This window comes from Mus caroli, chromosome 18 (genome assembly GCF_900094665.2).
Source record: "Mus caroli chromosome 18, CAROLI_EIJ_v1.1, whole genome shotgun sequence".
Taxonomy (NCBI): Eukaryota; Metazoa; Chordata; class Mammalia; order Rodentia; family Muridae; genus Mus; species Mus caroli.
In genome coordinates, this window is record NC_034587.1 from 55,581,042 (window position 1) to 55,596,076 (window position 15,035).

The 15,035-nt window shown below is 42.9% G+C and overlaps 1 protein-coding gene across 1 annotated transcript in view; it reads left to right on the top strand.

Annotated features, from left to right (window-relative positions):
* Window positions 1-11,139: 11,139 nt before the first annotated feature.
* Adamts19 (ADAM metallopeptidase with thrombospondin type 1 motif 19) overlaps window positions 11,140-15,035 on the top strand; it is a 195,127-nt gene continuing 191,231 nt past the window's right edge. Inside the window, exons 1-2 of the mRNA XM_021150815.1 lie at window positions 11,140-11,673; window positions 12,213-12,865. Of these exons, the coding sequence (XP_021006474.1) occupies window positions 11,586-11,673; window positions 12,213-12,865 (741 nt within the window). The 5' untranslated portion in view covers window positions 11,140-11,585. The remainder of the gene's footprint in view (window positions 11,674-12,212; window positions 12,866-15,035) is intronic.

Genomic DNA, 15,035 nt, shown 5'->3' on the forward strand with positions numbered 1-15,035 from the left:
TATGTCCAGGACCAATGGAGACCAAAACCAAAATGTTGTAATATTATAGGAAATTAGAGCAGCCCTGTACTGGCTGGGTTTGTGTGTCAACTTGACACAAGCTGGAGTTATCACAGAGAAAAGAGCCTCCCTTGAGAAAATGCCTCCATGAGATCCAGCTGTAAGGCATTTTCTCAATTAGTGATCAAGGGGGGAGGGCCCAGCTCATTGTGGGTGGTAACATCGCTGGGCTGGTTGTTATGGGTTCTATAAGAAAGCAAGCTTAGCAAGCCAATAAGTAACATCCCTCCATGGCCTCTGCATCAGCTCCTGCCTCCAAGTTCTTGCCCTGCATTAAGTTCCAGTCCTGACTTGCTTTGGTGATGAACAACAATGTAGAAGTGTAAGCTGAATAAACCCTTTCCTCCCCAACTTGCTTCTTGGTCATGATGTATTGTGCAGGAATAGAAACCCTGACTAAGATAAGCCCCTAGCCTATCTCATCATATTTTAAAATAACAACAACAACAACATCTATCACATTGCTAACATAAAAGGCATATCAATCTGAGTCACTCTCCTGTATATAGCAGAGTATATAACATGGATGACACCATCTGAGGCTTCATTTGATTGATTACATAATAAATATTTTTGAGCCAGGTGTGGTGGCGCACGCCTTTAATCCCAGCACTCAGGAGGCAGAGGTAGGTGGATTTCTGAGTTCGAGGCCGGCCTGATCTACAGAGTGAGTTCCAGGACAGCCAGGGCTATACAGAGAAACCCTGTCTCAAAAAAACCAAATAAATAAATAAATAAATAAATAGATAGATAGATAGATAAATAAATAAATAAATAAATATTTTTGAGTATTTAGCAACCTAGGGCATCTAAGACCTGTCACTGCAAATAGTATTAAAATTGAGCATTCTCCTCCAAGGAGGACATGTCATTAAATTATAGAATGTATAGAATGTACAGAATTGTGTCAGAACAGATGTGCTGTTCTTCAGGTCGTGGTCACTGTGGCTCGTGAAGACCAGTTGGTACTTGGTGGGATCTGCTGAAGGAATGCAACAGAAAAGTCTGTACAGAGAGCTCTTGGATCTCAGTTGATATGTTTGAATTTTGGAACTAGAATATGAAGCAGTTTGTGTCAATGATAAGTAAATGTTTAGTAACAAAGACATTCCTATGGAGAAGATATGAGAGGCATATGAAAAGGCACATAAACGTGAAGAACATGATTGTTACATACATTAATATTCAGAAGGTGGGAGAGTCACATTTTAATTTTTTAAAAAATTTATTCTTATTTATCCACCCAATCCACCCCTCTTCCATTTTCATTCAGAAAAGGGCAGGTCTCCCAGGGGTATCAACAAAACATGACATATCAAGTTCCAATAAAGACTAGGCAATCCCCTCATATTAGGGCTGAACGAGGCAACCCAATAGTAGGACAAAGGTTCCACAATTAGGCAAAAGACTCAGAAACAGCCCTGATCCCACTATTAGGAGTCACATATATACAGAGGGCCTTGGTGAGGGAGAATCACATTTTGAAAGTATCCTTCTGCTCTCTATTACTCCTGAGAGAGTCTTAACATATATACATAGATGGACCTGAACACAGTATCAAGTTTTATATCTAATCTAATCCAAACAACTGAGATATTTCACATCCTAATTGTCCTATGTCACAGTAAGATATAAAACAGAAGTTTCATATGATCCCTCCTCCTCCAAAAGAATGAAAATAATTTTTTCTGGTTAAAATGATGAAATCGCATTATGAACTTTTCATTAATCAATATTTCCAAAGTCCAGTCATTACAACATAGAAGTTGGTCCTGAAGTAGCATTGTCTCATGCTCTCAGAAAATTAAGTGGGACCAAAGAATACACTTATGTAGATGATTTTTTTGCCTTTTCCTTCTTTCTTCCTATGCATATTATTTTCTTTTGCAAATAATTTTCTGTATAGTAAGAGTTTAAAAGGCCACCTCCCATTATATTAAACAGATACTTGTCCCATATGTTGAGTGAGGCTACTTAAAATGACCCTTAAAAAAACAGAGGGAGGAGGTGTCTGTGTATATTTATGTATTTAAACCCTATAGTTCTATCATATACTATTGCTCTGTTTGTCGATATGTTTTTTGTTTTACAATTGTATGAAAGGCAGAAATCCTAGCTTTGATTATTTCTGGTGAGTAGAGTTGTGGGATAAGGGAATGATTTGGGGCAAATCAGATGTAGCACGCTATAATTTAAACACTAGAACTACAGAAGACACAGATGATCTGGTGGCCTAGAGCTGTAAGTATTTAGGACACTTTGTGATGCAGAGAGAGAGAGAAGCATGGAGGAATGTTGTTGTGATTTAAGTTGGTAGAGGTGTGAGGTGATATGTTCCAGGCAAAGGGCACAGCATATGTAGGCCTGAAGCAGAAAAGATCATGTCATAAAGTAAAAATTAAAGACATCCCAAGGGAGGAATATAATGTGATTTGTCCCAAGAAATGAAAGGGCTTAGACCACACAGGTTTTTGGGTTTTGTTGAGGAGTTTGAAATTGGCCTAAGAGCACAAGAAAGCCATTGAAGGTTTTTAATTGTAGGGTATTATTTTCATCTTAAATGATAGCTCTGGCTACAGAATAAAAATCAAACGGTAGAGAGAGCACAAGGCAGCAGGAAAGAGGCTACTGAGGTGGTACAGTTGTTATACTGAGGAAAGAAATGGGAGCTTGAAGCTAGGAACTGAGGAAAGCCATCCCACGGCTTGATGTAAAGGCCACAAGAGTGGCCTCCATGTTCTGGGTACTTGGGTGCATGGTGACCGACCATTACATAATGTAGAATATTGATAGAGGCCCTTAGCTTCTAAAAGGAACCTTCTCTATTGCTGGAATTTAAATATTGGGGCTATCATATATTTATTTCTTTTAAGTTAAAAATAATTAAAATATAATCATATTATTCATCCCATGCTCTTTTTTTCTCTATCCATATCTTCTCCTCCCACCTCTCTCACCCACTCTCTGTAATCCATGGCTTAATTTTCTTTAATAGTGTTACAGTTACACATTAGTGTTTATTAGTGTTATGTATTATGTAAAAATATAATAAATAATAAAATAAATAATAAATAAATATATAAGTGTATACATAATAAAGTTACATATAACTTTATTAGTGTTATATATATGTGTATATGTGCATATATATATAAACACAACCAGTCTAGTCTGTTTAGTGTTGCTTATCTGTCTGTGCTTTCACGACTGGCCACTTGGAATCAGATATTAAGTTAGGGGGGGTCTCAACTCTGGGGAGGAGCTCAACTCCCCCTTTCACTATTCTGATGCCATATGTGGAAGTTCCTGTGAGTGTGGCTTCCCTGTCATTTCTAAGAGACACAATCACATGACAGATACCCCGGTCTTCTGGCTCTCATAATCTTTCTTTCCCTCTTGTGTGATCTTTACTGAGTCAGGTGAAGCAGTTGTGCTATAGATGTCCCACTGGGGCTGCACATTACAAGGTCACTTATGCTCTCATGTTGACCAGTTGTAGTTTTCTACAATGGTCTCTGTCAGATGAAAAGAAACTTTTTTGATGAGGGAAGAGAGCTACACTTATCTGTGGATATAAGAATAAGTTTGGAAGGCGGTAAAGAATTATTATGCTGGTCTTTAAAAAGCAGTCATAGTAAGCTCTCCTCTATAAAATTCATAATCCCACTGGACTTAGGTATTATACATAGATGTGCCTAAATATGATTACTGCTAGCCTTGGTTGCCTCCTAAAGGTTGAAGGTAAGCCCCGTTTGCTGAAGATATAACATTGTTCAGACACAGAACTTGGAAGATTGGAGTTTTACTGCCTCATATCTGGGGACCAGAAGATGCTATGCAAGTTACCAGTGGAGGGAAGAAATAGTCTCTCCCACCTGTGATGTCTGTGAACCACAAAAATGACCAGCAAGAGAAGGTAGCTCTAAAGGTGCAGTAGGGGCACTGTATCTTGGTGGCAGTCAACAGCTGTCTAATTTTACTAAAGGCTCAATCAAGAGGAGAGAAATCATGCCTAGTTCTGCACACTTAGCTGACATTTTTAAAACTCATTTAGTGAGATATAATTTAAATATAGTAAATGCCTTTAATCCTAGGTACATATTTTATTAGAATTACTTTATACATATACTATACTTATACGTACATGTACATATACATATACTGTAGATGTCTTCAGACACACCAGAAAAGGGCATTGGATATTGGATTCCATTACAGATTGTCATTGAGCCATCATGCGGTTGCTGAGAACTGAACTCAACACCTCTGGAAGAGCAGTCAGTGCTCTTAGACACTGAGTCATCACTCCAGCCACAGTATATAACTTGAATAAGCCACACATATTATTCATAATAATTTATCCAGTGTCATAACTATGACATGAAGCAATCACATCACCCGATCCCTCATCCCCCTTTGCCACCATGTACCTCAATTCCTTCATCCACTCATTTTTGATTTTTTATTCTTATATTTTGTATATTCCTATATAACCAAAATCTGCCTTCACTTAGAATCTTGATCTTGAGAATCAGATACATTGTTGTATGATCAGTAGCTTCTTTTTTTCATGCTGAATCCTTATCCACTATAGGAATGTGCCCCAGTCTACTTCTCCACCAGCTGATGCGCAGCGTCACTACTATAAAACGATGTTTCCAAAGTGGCTCCCACATCTTCCTTTTACAAGGCATGTGTAGGGTGTAAGGTTTGGTTTGTTTTTTTTTAGAGCCTGTGTTGTAGAAAAATTAAAAAAAAATCAGTTCTGACAGGTATAGAAAAATTGTTTTCCTGTAGTCTTAATTAATGTGTAACAGCATGGTACTACTTTGTCGCTAAGTCGGAGTGGAAGAGGGATCTGAGCTAAGAAAACTTTAGAGTTTCTAAAGAAAAATGAGTAAATATTGGAAATTGAAAATCAAAAATACAAAGTACAAGGACATTTAATAAACCAGAAGTTATCAACATTATTGTATTTAAAATATTGCAGATTTCATGGCCACAATTTGAAGCCAGGTCATTTTGCCCTCCCTTGACCTTGAGCTTACAGTTTCCTTCTTCTTATGCATCTAAAGCATATTAATTATAGCCCTTTCATGCTTTTGTTGGCTCACATTACTTCTATTATGTCTGCATCTGTTTTTTACTAATTGACTTTTTTTCTCTTTGTAATTAGGCTACAGTTTTCATTATTTTTGCTTGCATAGAACTTTTTGTTGGATGCCAAAGAATGAAATTTTTGCATTGTTGCTATTTTTTCTTAAAAAAATAATTATTCTTTTAAATACAACAGATGTGTAGAAGTAGGCAGTTAAGTTACTTGGAAACAGATGGATCACATTGAGAACTACCTCTAACCATAGCTAAGATGCTCACATATCAACCTTAATGACAAGGCTAACTTTGCCTAACTACTAGGCAGATGCTTTTTCAAAGAACACAGCCTAATACCCTGTGTATCTAGCTGAGGTTCACACACTGCCTCAGAATGCTGCATGCGCTGATGTTTTCTGTATTTTCTGGATAATCTATCCCAGCCAATGTGTAGTTACTTCTGACACTTGTACAAATCAGAGCAGAGATAGCATCTGGAATTCCCAGCTCTGATGTTTCTAGGATCTGCAAATCAATTCCTTGAAGTTCTGCCCATTGCAGGATGCAACTAATTTCTTTTACCTATGTGTTGGAGTTACTGAATCATGTCTAACCGACTGTGGAAAAAACGATGGCCATTTCTGTTGTTAGCTTCTTTAAGTGCTGGGCTCCTATCTTGGATACACTCCTGTTTTCTCTTGAATAACACTTCTGTGGAGAACAAAGGGCTTATGGTTTCCTTTTCTTCAATGACTATGGGTAGAGACTCTCACTATAGTTCATTTTACCTTCTTATCAGAAAATCTGAGCCAGAAGTATCCACATAGGTCCTTTCCTAAGAAGATAACGTGAAATACAAGCCTATGCTTTTTTAAAATAAAGAGGTTCTGATTTGTCGTGTAGCGATAGACGACGAGGATCTTAAACAATATTGGTGCAATGCAAGGAAGCACTTCCGTAAAAGGAACTGAAATTCTGAGAGAGCTTTTGTAATTGGTAGTTGGCATTGTGCAGAGTATCAGTGGAAATCTAAAGCAACACAAGTAAGCTTTTCTTTAAGTTCATCTGAAAAATGTTTATGTTTAACAATTTGCTAGTGTAATAACGATATCTTCTATGTTCTCTGTCTAGGTTTTTTGTTTGTTTGTTGGAGGTGTTGCATGGTGTGTGTGTGTGTGTGTGTGTGTGTGTGTGTATGTGATCTACTGGGTTTGTGCCTGTACTCTCACACACACATACCTAAAAAAAGCCAGAAGATTACAGATATCTTCATATATTTTTGCCTGCCCTATTGCTTTGAGACAATCAGAAACTCACTGCCTGGTGATTGTGCTTCAAGGGTTCATAGTGCTAGGGTGACATGCATACTCAATCATGCCTGAGCTTTTCATGTGATTGCAGGATGGAATACCAATTCTATTCTTTGTGCTCACATCGCAAATATTTATATCCACTGAGCCACTTCTCCAGGCCCTTCATTCAGATTTGACCAATGACATAATCTTTGTAGCCATAGTTTAATATCAAACTGAGAAACTGACATGACATAGGATGAATTACAGACCCTACCTGCTTTTCATCAGTGTGTGTGTGTGTGTTTATGTTTGTGCATGTTTGTATGTGTGTGGCTACATGTGTATGTATTGTGCCATTTTCCTGCTTTTTGATTTATTTATTTATTTTTTTTGGTATTGAAAACGTCACATGTACAAATATAATATAATGTAATGTAATATAATCATGTATTACAGACACATGGCTCTTTTTTTGCCTCTACTCCTTTTTTTTTTTTTAGAAATACAACAGCTGCTTTCATCAGTTTGGTTTATAGGTGTTGAACAAATTGCTTGTTAAGTTTTTCCAGTGTACACATAGGTGAGAGGCTAAATTCAGTGATTTGAGGAGGGGAGTCATATACACCTGGAAATTAGTCAGATGGTCAAATAGTAGACTAGTCAGAATTGATCAGTTCTGGGAATAGTCAAAGCCCTGGTGTTAATAAATGAAATAGAGAGCGATCAAGAATGGTAAGCAATATTGTTTGGGCTTTCCAACATATGAGTACATCCATGCATGTGTACATGCATACACATACATTACACACACACACACACACACACACACACACACACACACACACACTTGCATTTGCTGCCCCTCCTCTCCCCAAAATAGAATCAGTCTTTTGAGCATCTTGGAAAGGGACAGATATACCTTCCCCACAGAGAGAGAATTCACACTTTAAAACAGGAGAAAAATAATAATGATTTAAAATTCATTCAAACGCATAAAACACATTCAAAAATTCTTCACCATGTTTCTTTGTGACTATGAGCTGAATATAGTGATTTCTTTGGTACTCAAAGACTATGGTAGAGGGGATGGATCACTCCTCTTGAAGTTATAAAACAAATACTATGGCTTCATCTTTGTGTAGCCCCTCTCTGACAGCGAGCACACATGCACAGCAACCCCAATGGGAGAAATGAGTGTTCCAATCTGTGAGCGCAGTTCTAATTCTACTTAAGTGTTTTGAAACTATAGTCCTGGCCAAGAGTTTGACTACAATCTTCTTAGAGACCCTTAGCCAGAAAGACTGAGCTCAGACACTCCTAGACTCTTTAGAAGCTGTCAAATTTTAAATGTTTACTATTTTAAACTGTTAAGCTTGCTCTTCAACCTTATGACTGCTGCACTGTCTGAAGCCCATCTCTTCCAGCACTCTGCTTTGTAAATTCTAGCCACAATATCTTATGTTTTAGCCTTCAACACTTTGGTCCATTCCTTTCTGTTCTGAATATTTGTTTCTGGGTGGTGGGCTAAGGAAATAATAGGGCTCATTTCAGATGCTAATTTTCTTTTTTGCCCAGGACTGTATGTGCTTGAAAAGTCTGGAAACTATATTTTCACATGTTTTTCCTGTTTTCTTTTTAAATTTTTTAAAAAATATATTATTATTATTATTATTATTATTATTATTATTTTGGTTTTTCGAGACAGGGTTTCTCTGTATAGCCCTGGCTGTCCTGGAACTCACTTTGTAGACCAGGCTGGCCTNNAACTCAGAAATCNNCCTGCCTCTGCCNNCCGAGTNCTGGGANTAAAGGCGTGAGCCACCACGCCCAGGTTTCTTTTTTAATTATTATTTTAAAACTTTATTTTGTGTAAAAGTGTGTGTGTGTGTGCTGTCTGCATGTCTGTGAACACTCGTGTCAGAGAACGACTTCAGAAGCTGATTCCATCCTTCAACCATGTGGATCTGACGGGTGACCTTAGGTCCTCCTTACTCAGGCTGGGCAGCAGGTGCCTTTACCCGCTGAGCCATCTTCATCCTGACTCTTGTCTAGCTCATCAGTGTCTGAGTTAAAATATGGTCTGTACAATCCTACCATGGCCAGAAACAGTTTAAGCTGTGATCTCAGTTTAGATGTGAGTTTTATGGAGAGCTAATACCCACATGGAGTCATGGAGTTCAGAAAAAGAGTTCTTAGTGTTTTCTCAAGATTTTAAGTCCTTTTTTTTTTTTTTTTTCTTTTTCCTGGAGAGGGGAGCGTTTAAGGTTAGCTTTATGCCGTGGGAAGCACAGTGCTAGTGATGAAAGAGAATAACAGATTTGGGAGGCAGGAAAATCAGTTCTGCCTATAGAGCACCCAGGCTATAAAATGCAACACGTGAACACCCTGGGCACATGCGCAGTTGTATCTCCTTACACTTACACCCCAGCTGAGCCATCAATCTCGCCTCCTTCTGTGTCCGTGCACTGAGAACACAAAAGCAGTGCTTTGCTGACTCTAGCTACTGTCTGATGAAATATGAAACAACCTGTCATAATCAACATAATTCCCGGATGTCTCCCTATCCCTCCCTCCCCCCTGCCCCCCTCTGCCCCCCCCCCCGCCCCCGTTCTGACATGAATGCCATAGATCTCCCCTCTCGTCTCTGTTTCACGATACATATTTTCCTGGGTCCTAAATCAGATTTGTTCTTCTTTCACACTCGTACAAAAATCAAATCTATTTTCACCGATATTCACAAAACTCTCTTCTAGTTAGAGTGCAGGCACTTCCCACATACCCTTTCTCTCTGTGGTTTGTTTCATTTCTCAGCCAAACACATCAAGCTGATAGTGGCAGATCGGCAGCTAGAACTCTCGTCAATTCTAGGCTCAAGTAGTTGAAATTGGGATAAAATAACATCTTGAACATTTTGGGAGGATTGGAATTGTTATTCAGTGTAGGTCATTATGTTAATCGGGATGTTGTGTAAAACAATAGAAAAGAATAAAAGAATAGGCAAAAGAAATCATGGCGACCTTCAAAAACTTGGTAGTTGGTAGGAGAAATAAATGTGGAAGTTATTCCAATGCAAATTAATTTGTAAAAGTATTTGACTGTGTATAAAATAAGCGGCATTAGTATTCAATGGAAGGAAGCAAAACTGGCTAGAATGCAGGTAGATATTCCTGCATTTATTAAATATTCTTTAACCTCTTCCATGAAGGCTTAGTAGGTATTTCTAACCACAGGAAAGCACCAAAGTAGGGATGGGAACTTGACACTGACAACCCTTGACCTTTAGCTCATATAACTTTAAAAATACAGTTCATATTCCAATAGGTATACATAATTTAATATGTATTTCCCTTGGAACTTTATTTTAAGTCAATGTGAGAAATATCGTAAGAACTGCGTTCTAATGGAAGCAGCTTCAATCCCCATAGTCTCTACAGTTCTTCAGCATCAACCTTCCCTGCTTAGTTTAATCTGTATAACCCTGGGTTTGTGAAAAGACAGGTTCCCAGGCAAGTCTCTGAGAACTCACACTCTTGTTACTCCAGCTTTAGGGATTTTACAAGGTAAGGTTGATACAATGGTAGCCAACTGCTACTGCTACAGTAGAATGTTTTCATGTCTGTTTTAAAACTGTGGGCTATCCAAAGCATTCAAGGACCAAGCTTAGTCAAACAATCCAAATAAACTGCCTTTGAAATAAGATCTTCTGCCTCCATTAAGGGCAAAGTTACTTACCTTTGAAACTAGGAACAGGAGATAAGACAATAAAGAATGTGGGAAGCCACTCTCAGCGATTTTTTTTTTTAAAGCATATTGGCATTAACTCTTGGTGCCATGCCTTGTGTAGAGGATTGAAATAGTGGGTTGGATCTATCACCCTTGAATCGTCTTGAAAGTTTCTATATGACTTTTTGAGAGAGTTGTGGGCTGCAACAAAGGAAGAGGAATTTGAGATCCAAGAGGACAGAGACATCAAGTACACTCACACAAAAACAAAAAAGGCAAGGTATTCTCTCTCACCTGGTCTAAGAGATTTAGAATTTTACTCCAAGAAAAGGGGGAAGAGGAGGAGGTGGTGGAGGAGAAAGAGGAGGGAAGCAGAGATGAATGGGGAGCCAAGGAAAGCTGGGATAGAGGCCTCTAAAAACTCAGTGGTGTCTGTCTTGGAAACTTGGGTCAGTATGCTCCTTGAGCGACTTTATTACCTCCAGGGTTGGTCCTGAGGCAGAGTAGACCAATCAAAGAACTCTGGTACACCGGCCGCAGCTCCGTGCTCAAGCCTGCACTGAGCTCTGCTTTTTGTGTTGGACAGACAGGGACAAAACTGGACAGAGGAGGAGCCAGAGTGGGAGGATGGGAAGGAAAGGGGAAGGCCCCTACCTGAGTTTACCTAAACCACAGCCCCCAGTGATGGCAGGAGGTGGGTGGGGGATGCAAATTAGGTCTTTCCGAATGGCCAATCAGGAGTCAGGTGAGGGAATTTGGGTCCCCCAAACCACCCTTGCCCAGCCTGTGAGCACGTGTGCGGTGTTCTGGGACCTTTGTCCCGCAACATCACGCTTGGCGGGCACCTCCGGGTCCCTCATTCTGGTCTGATTCTCTCTGCTGCTCCACACCCCTTTGCAGAGCGTGTACTCATCCGCCCCCTCCCCCGGCCACCCCTCTCCGCGCCGCGGCGACCCGGGGAGTGTGCAGAGCTCTGCAACCGCAAGCCGTCCAAACTCGTGCGCCCGCCACGCTCCGCTCGGGTGCGGGCGGCGAGCCTGGGCTGAGACCGTACTGCTCCGCTGGTCCGGAGGCCGCCCTGCCTGCCGCCCCGCGCCTCCTGGCTCTTGGCGGACTGCGGGTCTGTCCCACGGGGCTCCAGCCGGGCCTGGAAACTCCTGCACTGTTCAGAGCTCAGCAAGTCGACTCATCACCTAATTCGCCGGGGAGCTGGAGCGCAGAGAGCCGGGGCGCTGCTGGCTGCTCCTCCCCACCCCAGCCCCGCCCGGGCTCTGGGAGTCAGAGTTTGCCCCCCCCCTCGGCCCCCCACCCCTGGCAGACAAAGGGCCTGGGCACAGTCGCCGCCTGGCCGCCGACGCTCCGGGGAGGCTGCTGCGTGCGCTGTGGAACGCGCGGGAGGCGCGCGCAGTGGAGATGGGCCCGGAGATGCGCCTGACTCGCATCTGCTGCTGCTGCTGCCTCCTCTACCAGCTAGGCTTCCTGTCGCATGGGACCACCTCAGGTACGTTCTAGAATGAATTTCCAGTTTCCACTCCAACTTGGCCAGTGCGGATCGAGGGCACACAGGAAGGCAGAACTGGCGCACCCCGTGCGTGTTGAGCAGAGCTCTGTAGATAGCGGTGAAGCAGCTTGCTGGGCAGATGAGCAGGTCAGGATCGCAAGCGAAGTGCACTTCTCTTAGCCTTATTTTAGCATCTGTAAAAAGATCCACCACCACCCCCTCACCCCAAGTAAATGTTTCAAAGCTGTGTTTACAGTACCTGGAAGGAAAACTGGGAGGCGTGCCATGTGTTACTTTTGAGATTATGCTGGAGTTCTCACCGCTTTCAGTTAGTATATGCTAAACTATCATCACCACACACTTTTATTTTGAAAATGCCAAGGTCTGTAAGACTTCGTGGCTTGCAGGAGTTTCAGGAACTAGACGGGTGGTCTCGCTTTCGTGCAAGCGTCTGGTATCTGTACGGACCTTGTGCCTGAGTGCTTGCACGAGTGGCTCTGCGGAACTTTAAGCCCCGCACCTATCTGCTTCATCCGTAGGGCTGCAGATCACCCCGGATCTCGAGGAATGGGAAGTTGTGTTTCCTGCACTCTGGCGCCGGGAGTCGGTGAACTCCACGGGCCTCAGCGGGGGCAGTTCAGACCCGGGATCCGGGCGCAGCGCTGGGGGCGGCGGCCGGGGGCAAGCTTCGGGCAGCTCGCGGGAGGTACGCTCGGTGGCCCGGGCACCGCAGGAAGAAGCCACCGGAGGCCAATCTGAGCCCTGGTTCGGGTCTCCCCTGGAGCCAGGTGCTGAGGACGAGGAGGAACTCGAATCTCAGGAGCTGCCCCGGGGATCCAGCGGGGATACCGCCCTGTCCTCGGGAACCCCGGCCTCGTGGCAGCCTCCTCTGAGACCCCCGCAACGGCCCTCGTCCCCGCCCCCTGCCCAGCAAGAGGAACCCAGCACGGAGGAGGTGCTGTTGCGGATCCCGGCCCTCTCCCGGGACCTGTACCTGCTGCTCCGGAGAGATGGCCGCTTCCTGGCGCAGCGCTTCGCAGTGGAGCAGTGGCCCAAACCAGGTCCGGATCCCACCCGGGCAACGGCTGACCCTGGCCCTTCCTTGCTGCCAGATGCCTCCTGCTTTTACACCGGGACAGTGCTGCGCCATCCTGGCTCTCTGGCCTCTTTCAGCACCTGTGGAGGTGGCCTGGTAAGCATCCAGCTTCCACAGCTCTCCATTCCATCCTGTATTTAATGCATCGGGCTGATTTGCATGCACCTCCTCCATTCTTTCTAGTATTTCTCAGAACTCACTTTGACACCTTACCACCCAAGTGTCTACACTAAGCGCTACTAAAGAAACACCTCACCTCCAAGGGCACTCCAATGAACTAGACAGAAGAAGTCTTACTTCATAGAAGGAGTTTTCGAGCGAACTGTGAATTTCTTTGGGCTCCTGCCTTTCTATTTCTTGCCAGTGGTTCAACCTGTCTGATCTCTTGAGTTTCTAAATGGGTCCACCTATTAAGTGTCCTTGAGCAGTTAGAAGTCAATGGATCTGCTCCATGCTGAATCCTTTCTCTATTTGCCCCCGCTCTCAGTTCATCATCTCTCATTTTACAGGTTTGTGGTTGTTTGTGTGTTTGTTTTTAATGTTCTACTGCAAAATGGCCAGAACAGATCTCTGGGAATTACATTCTGACAGGTGTTTGGAATCTATATATCTTCAGAACACATTCTAGACAAGCCCAATGCAACGGTCTAGGTCTAAAACTGCTGACGGTTGGCCACAGGGCAATTCTGGAATCCCACCAGCAGAGGGCTTTAGTTTAACACCCCACCTTTCCTTTCTCCCCCTCAAGCTATTTGACAATAGTCCCCTTTTCCTCTCTTGACCTCATGTTGGAAAGTATCAAGGTGGAATGTTTTCCTAACACCCCTGTTGGGAAAGTCATGTCTAGCACTTGACCTTTTACCTTGACTTGACCTCATCGGCTTCCTAAGTCGGCCTTTACTCTGTGTGTGTGTGTGGGGGGGGAGGGGGGCGCTGGGTTTGGGTATTATGAACATATTAATGACAAAATTGACCGTTTTAATGTATCTTATATGTTGAGTTCAGTGGCAGTCACTGTATTTATCTTGTTTTTCCACCATAATAACTCCTTTAATGTTACTTATAAGGCAGAACTCATCTTGAAAATCATCCTGTGAGTTGTGGCTCCCTTGTTATTGCTCTTCAGAGAGAGAGCCATTGATGGCTGTAGAAACGAGTGTCAAAGCAACCAAATGCCATAGCTGAAAATCCCAACAGTGATGAATGACAGTCAAAACCACCCAAAGCCATGGAATATGACAGAGGGGGGAGGGGCAGAGACAGAGAAGCAGAGAGACAGAGACAGAGATAGCAGCAGAAAGCAGCAGAGAGAGACAGACAGATAGAAGGAGAGAGGCAGAGAGACAGAGAGAGAGACACAGAGAGAGAGAGAGAGACACACAGAGACAGAGACACACACACACACACACACACACAGAGAGAGAGAGAGAGAGAGAGAGAGAGAGAGAGAGATTGAAAACACAAACAAAACGAGGCTGGAAACTTTTACCTCCATCTCCAAAGGTCTCACAATTGAATGTTGTGAATGTTGGACAGGGCTGTATTTTACCAGACGGGGAACATTCAAATATGGGCACTTTAGGCATGACTGAGAAGGTGGCTTGGAAAAATGACATGAAAAGCTTTGAAAATGTTTTCTGTGGAACTGATACTTGAACACCTCAGCAGGGTAAACATTTTGTGGGGGTTTCATTGTCTGCTAGCCTTCGACTGGGGATTAAATAATTACATATAGAATGTTCCCGGTGTGGCAAGAGCAGTCAGGGACAAAGCATTTCACTGTATTGAGTCTTGGGCGGTGGGTCAGATTTTCCAAATGAGCTATGCCCTCTCACCATACTTACAGGAGCAAAGTCAGAACCATGAGTAGTTTCTTCATGGGCTGAATAGGAGATTGACATCGCTCCCTGTTTATCATGTTGGAACTTTGCTCCCTTTTCCTACTAGCCACACAAGTATATGCTCGGAACTGGGAAGTCTTTGTTATTGAAGAGAACTGACGTTGCCAGCAATACAGTATAGCAGTCAGACTTGGAGTAAAAATGTAGGCAAATAGCCAAGAAGGTAGGTTTGTTACCCCAACTGCCATGCTGGCCCCCTCCCTCATGAGCTCCTGGATTGGGGGAGAGGATAATTTGTGATCTTGACTCTACCATTGGCTTCCTCCCTGACTTCAAGTTCTTTACCTCATGTAAAGGATGAAATTCTTTCTTCCTTTCCTTTCCTCTCCTCTCTTCTCCTCTCCTCTCCTCTCCTCTCCTCTCCT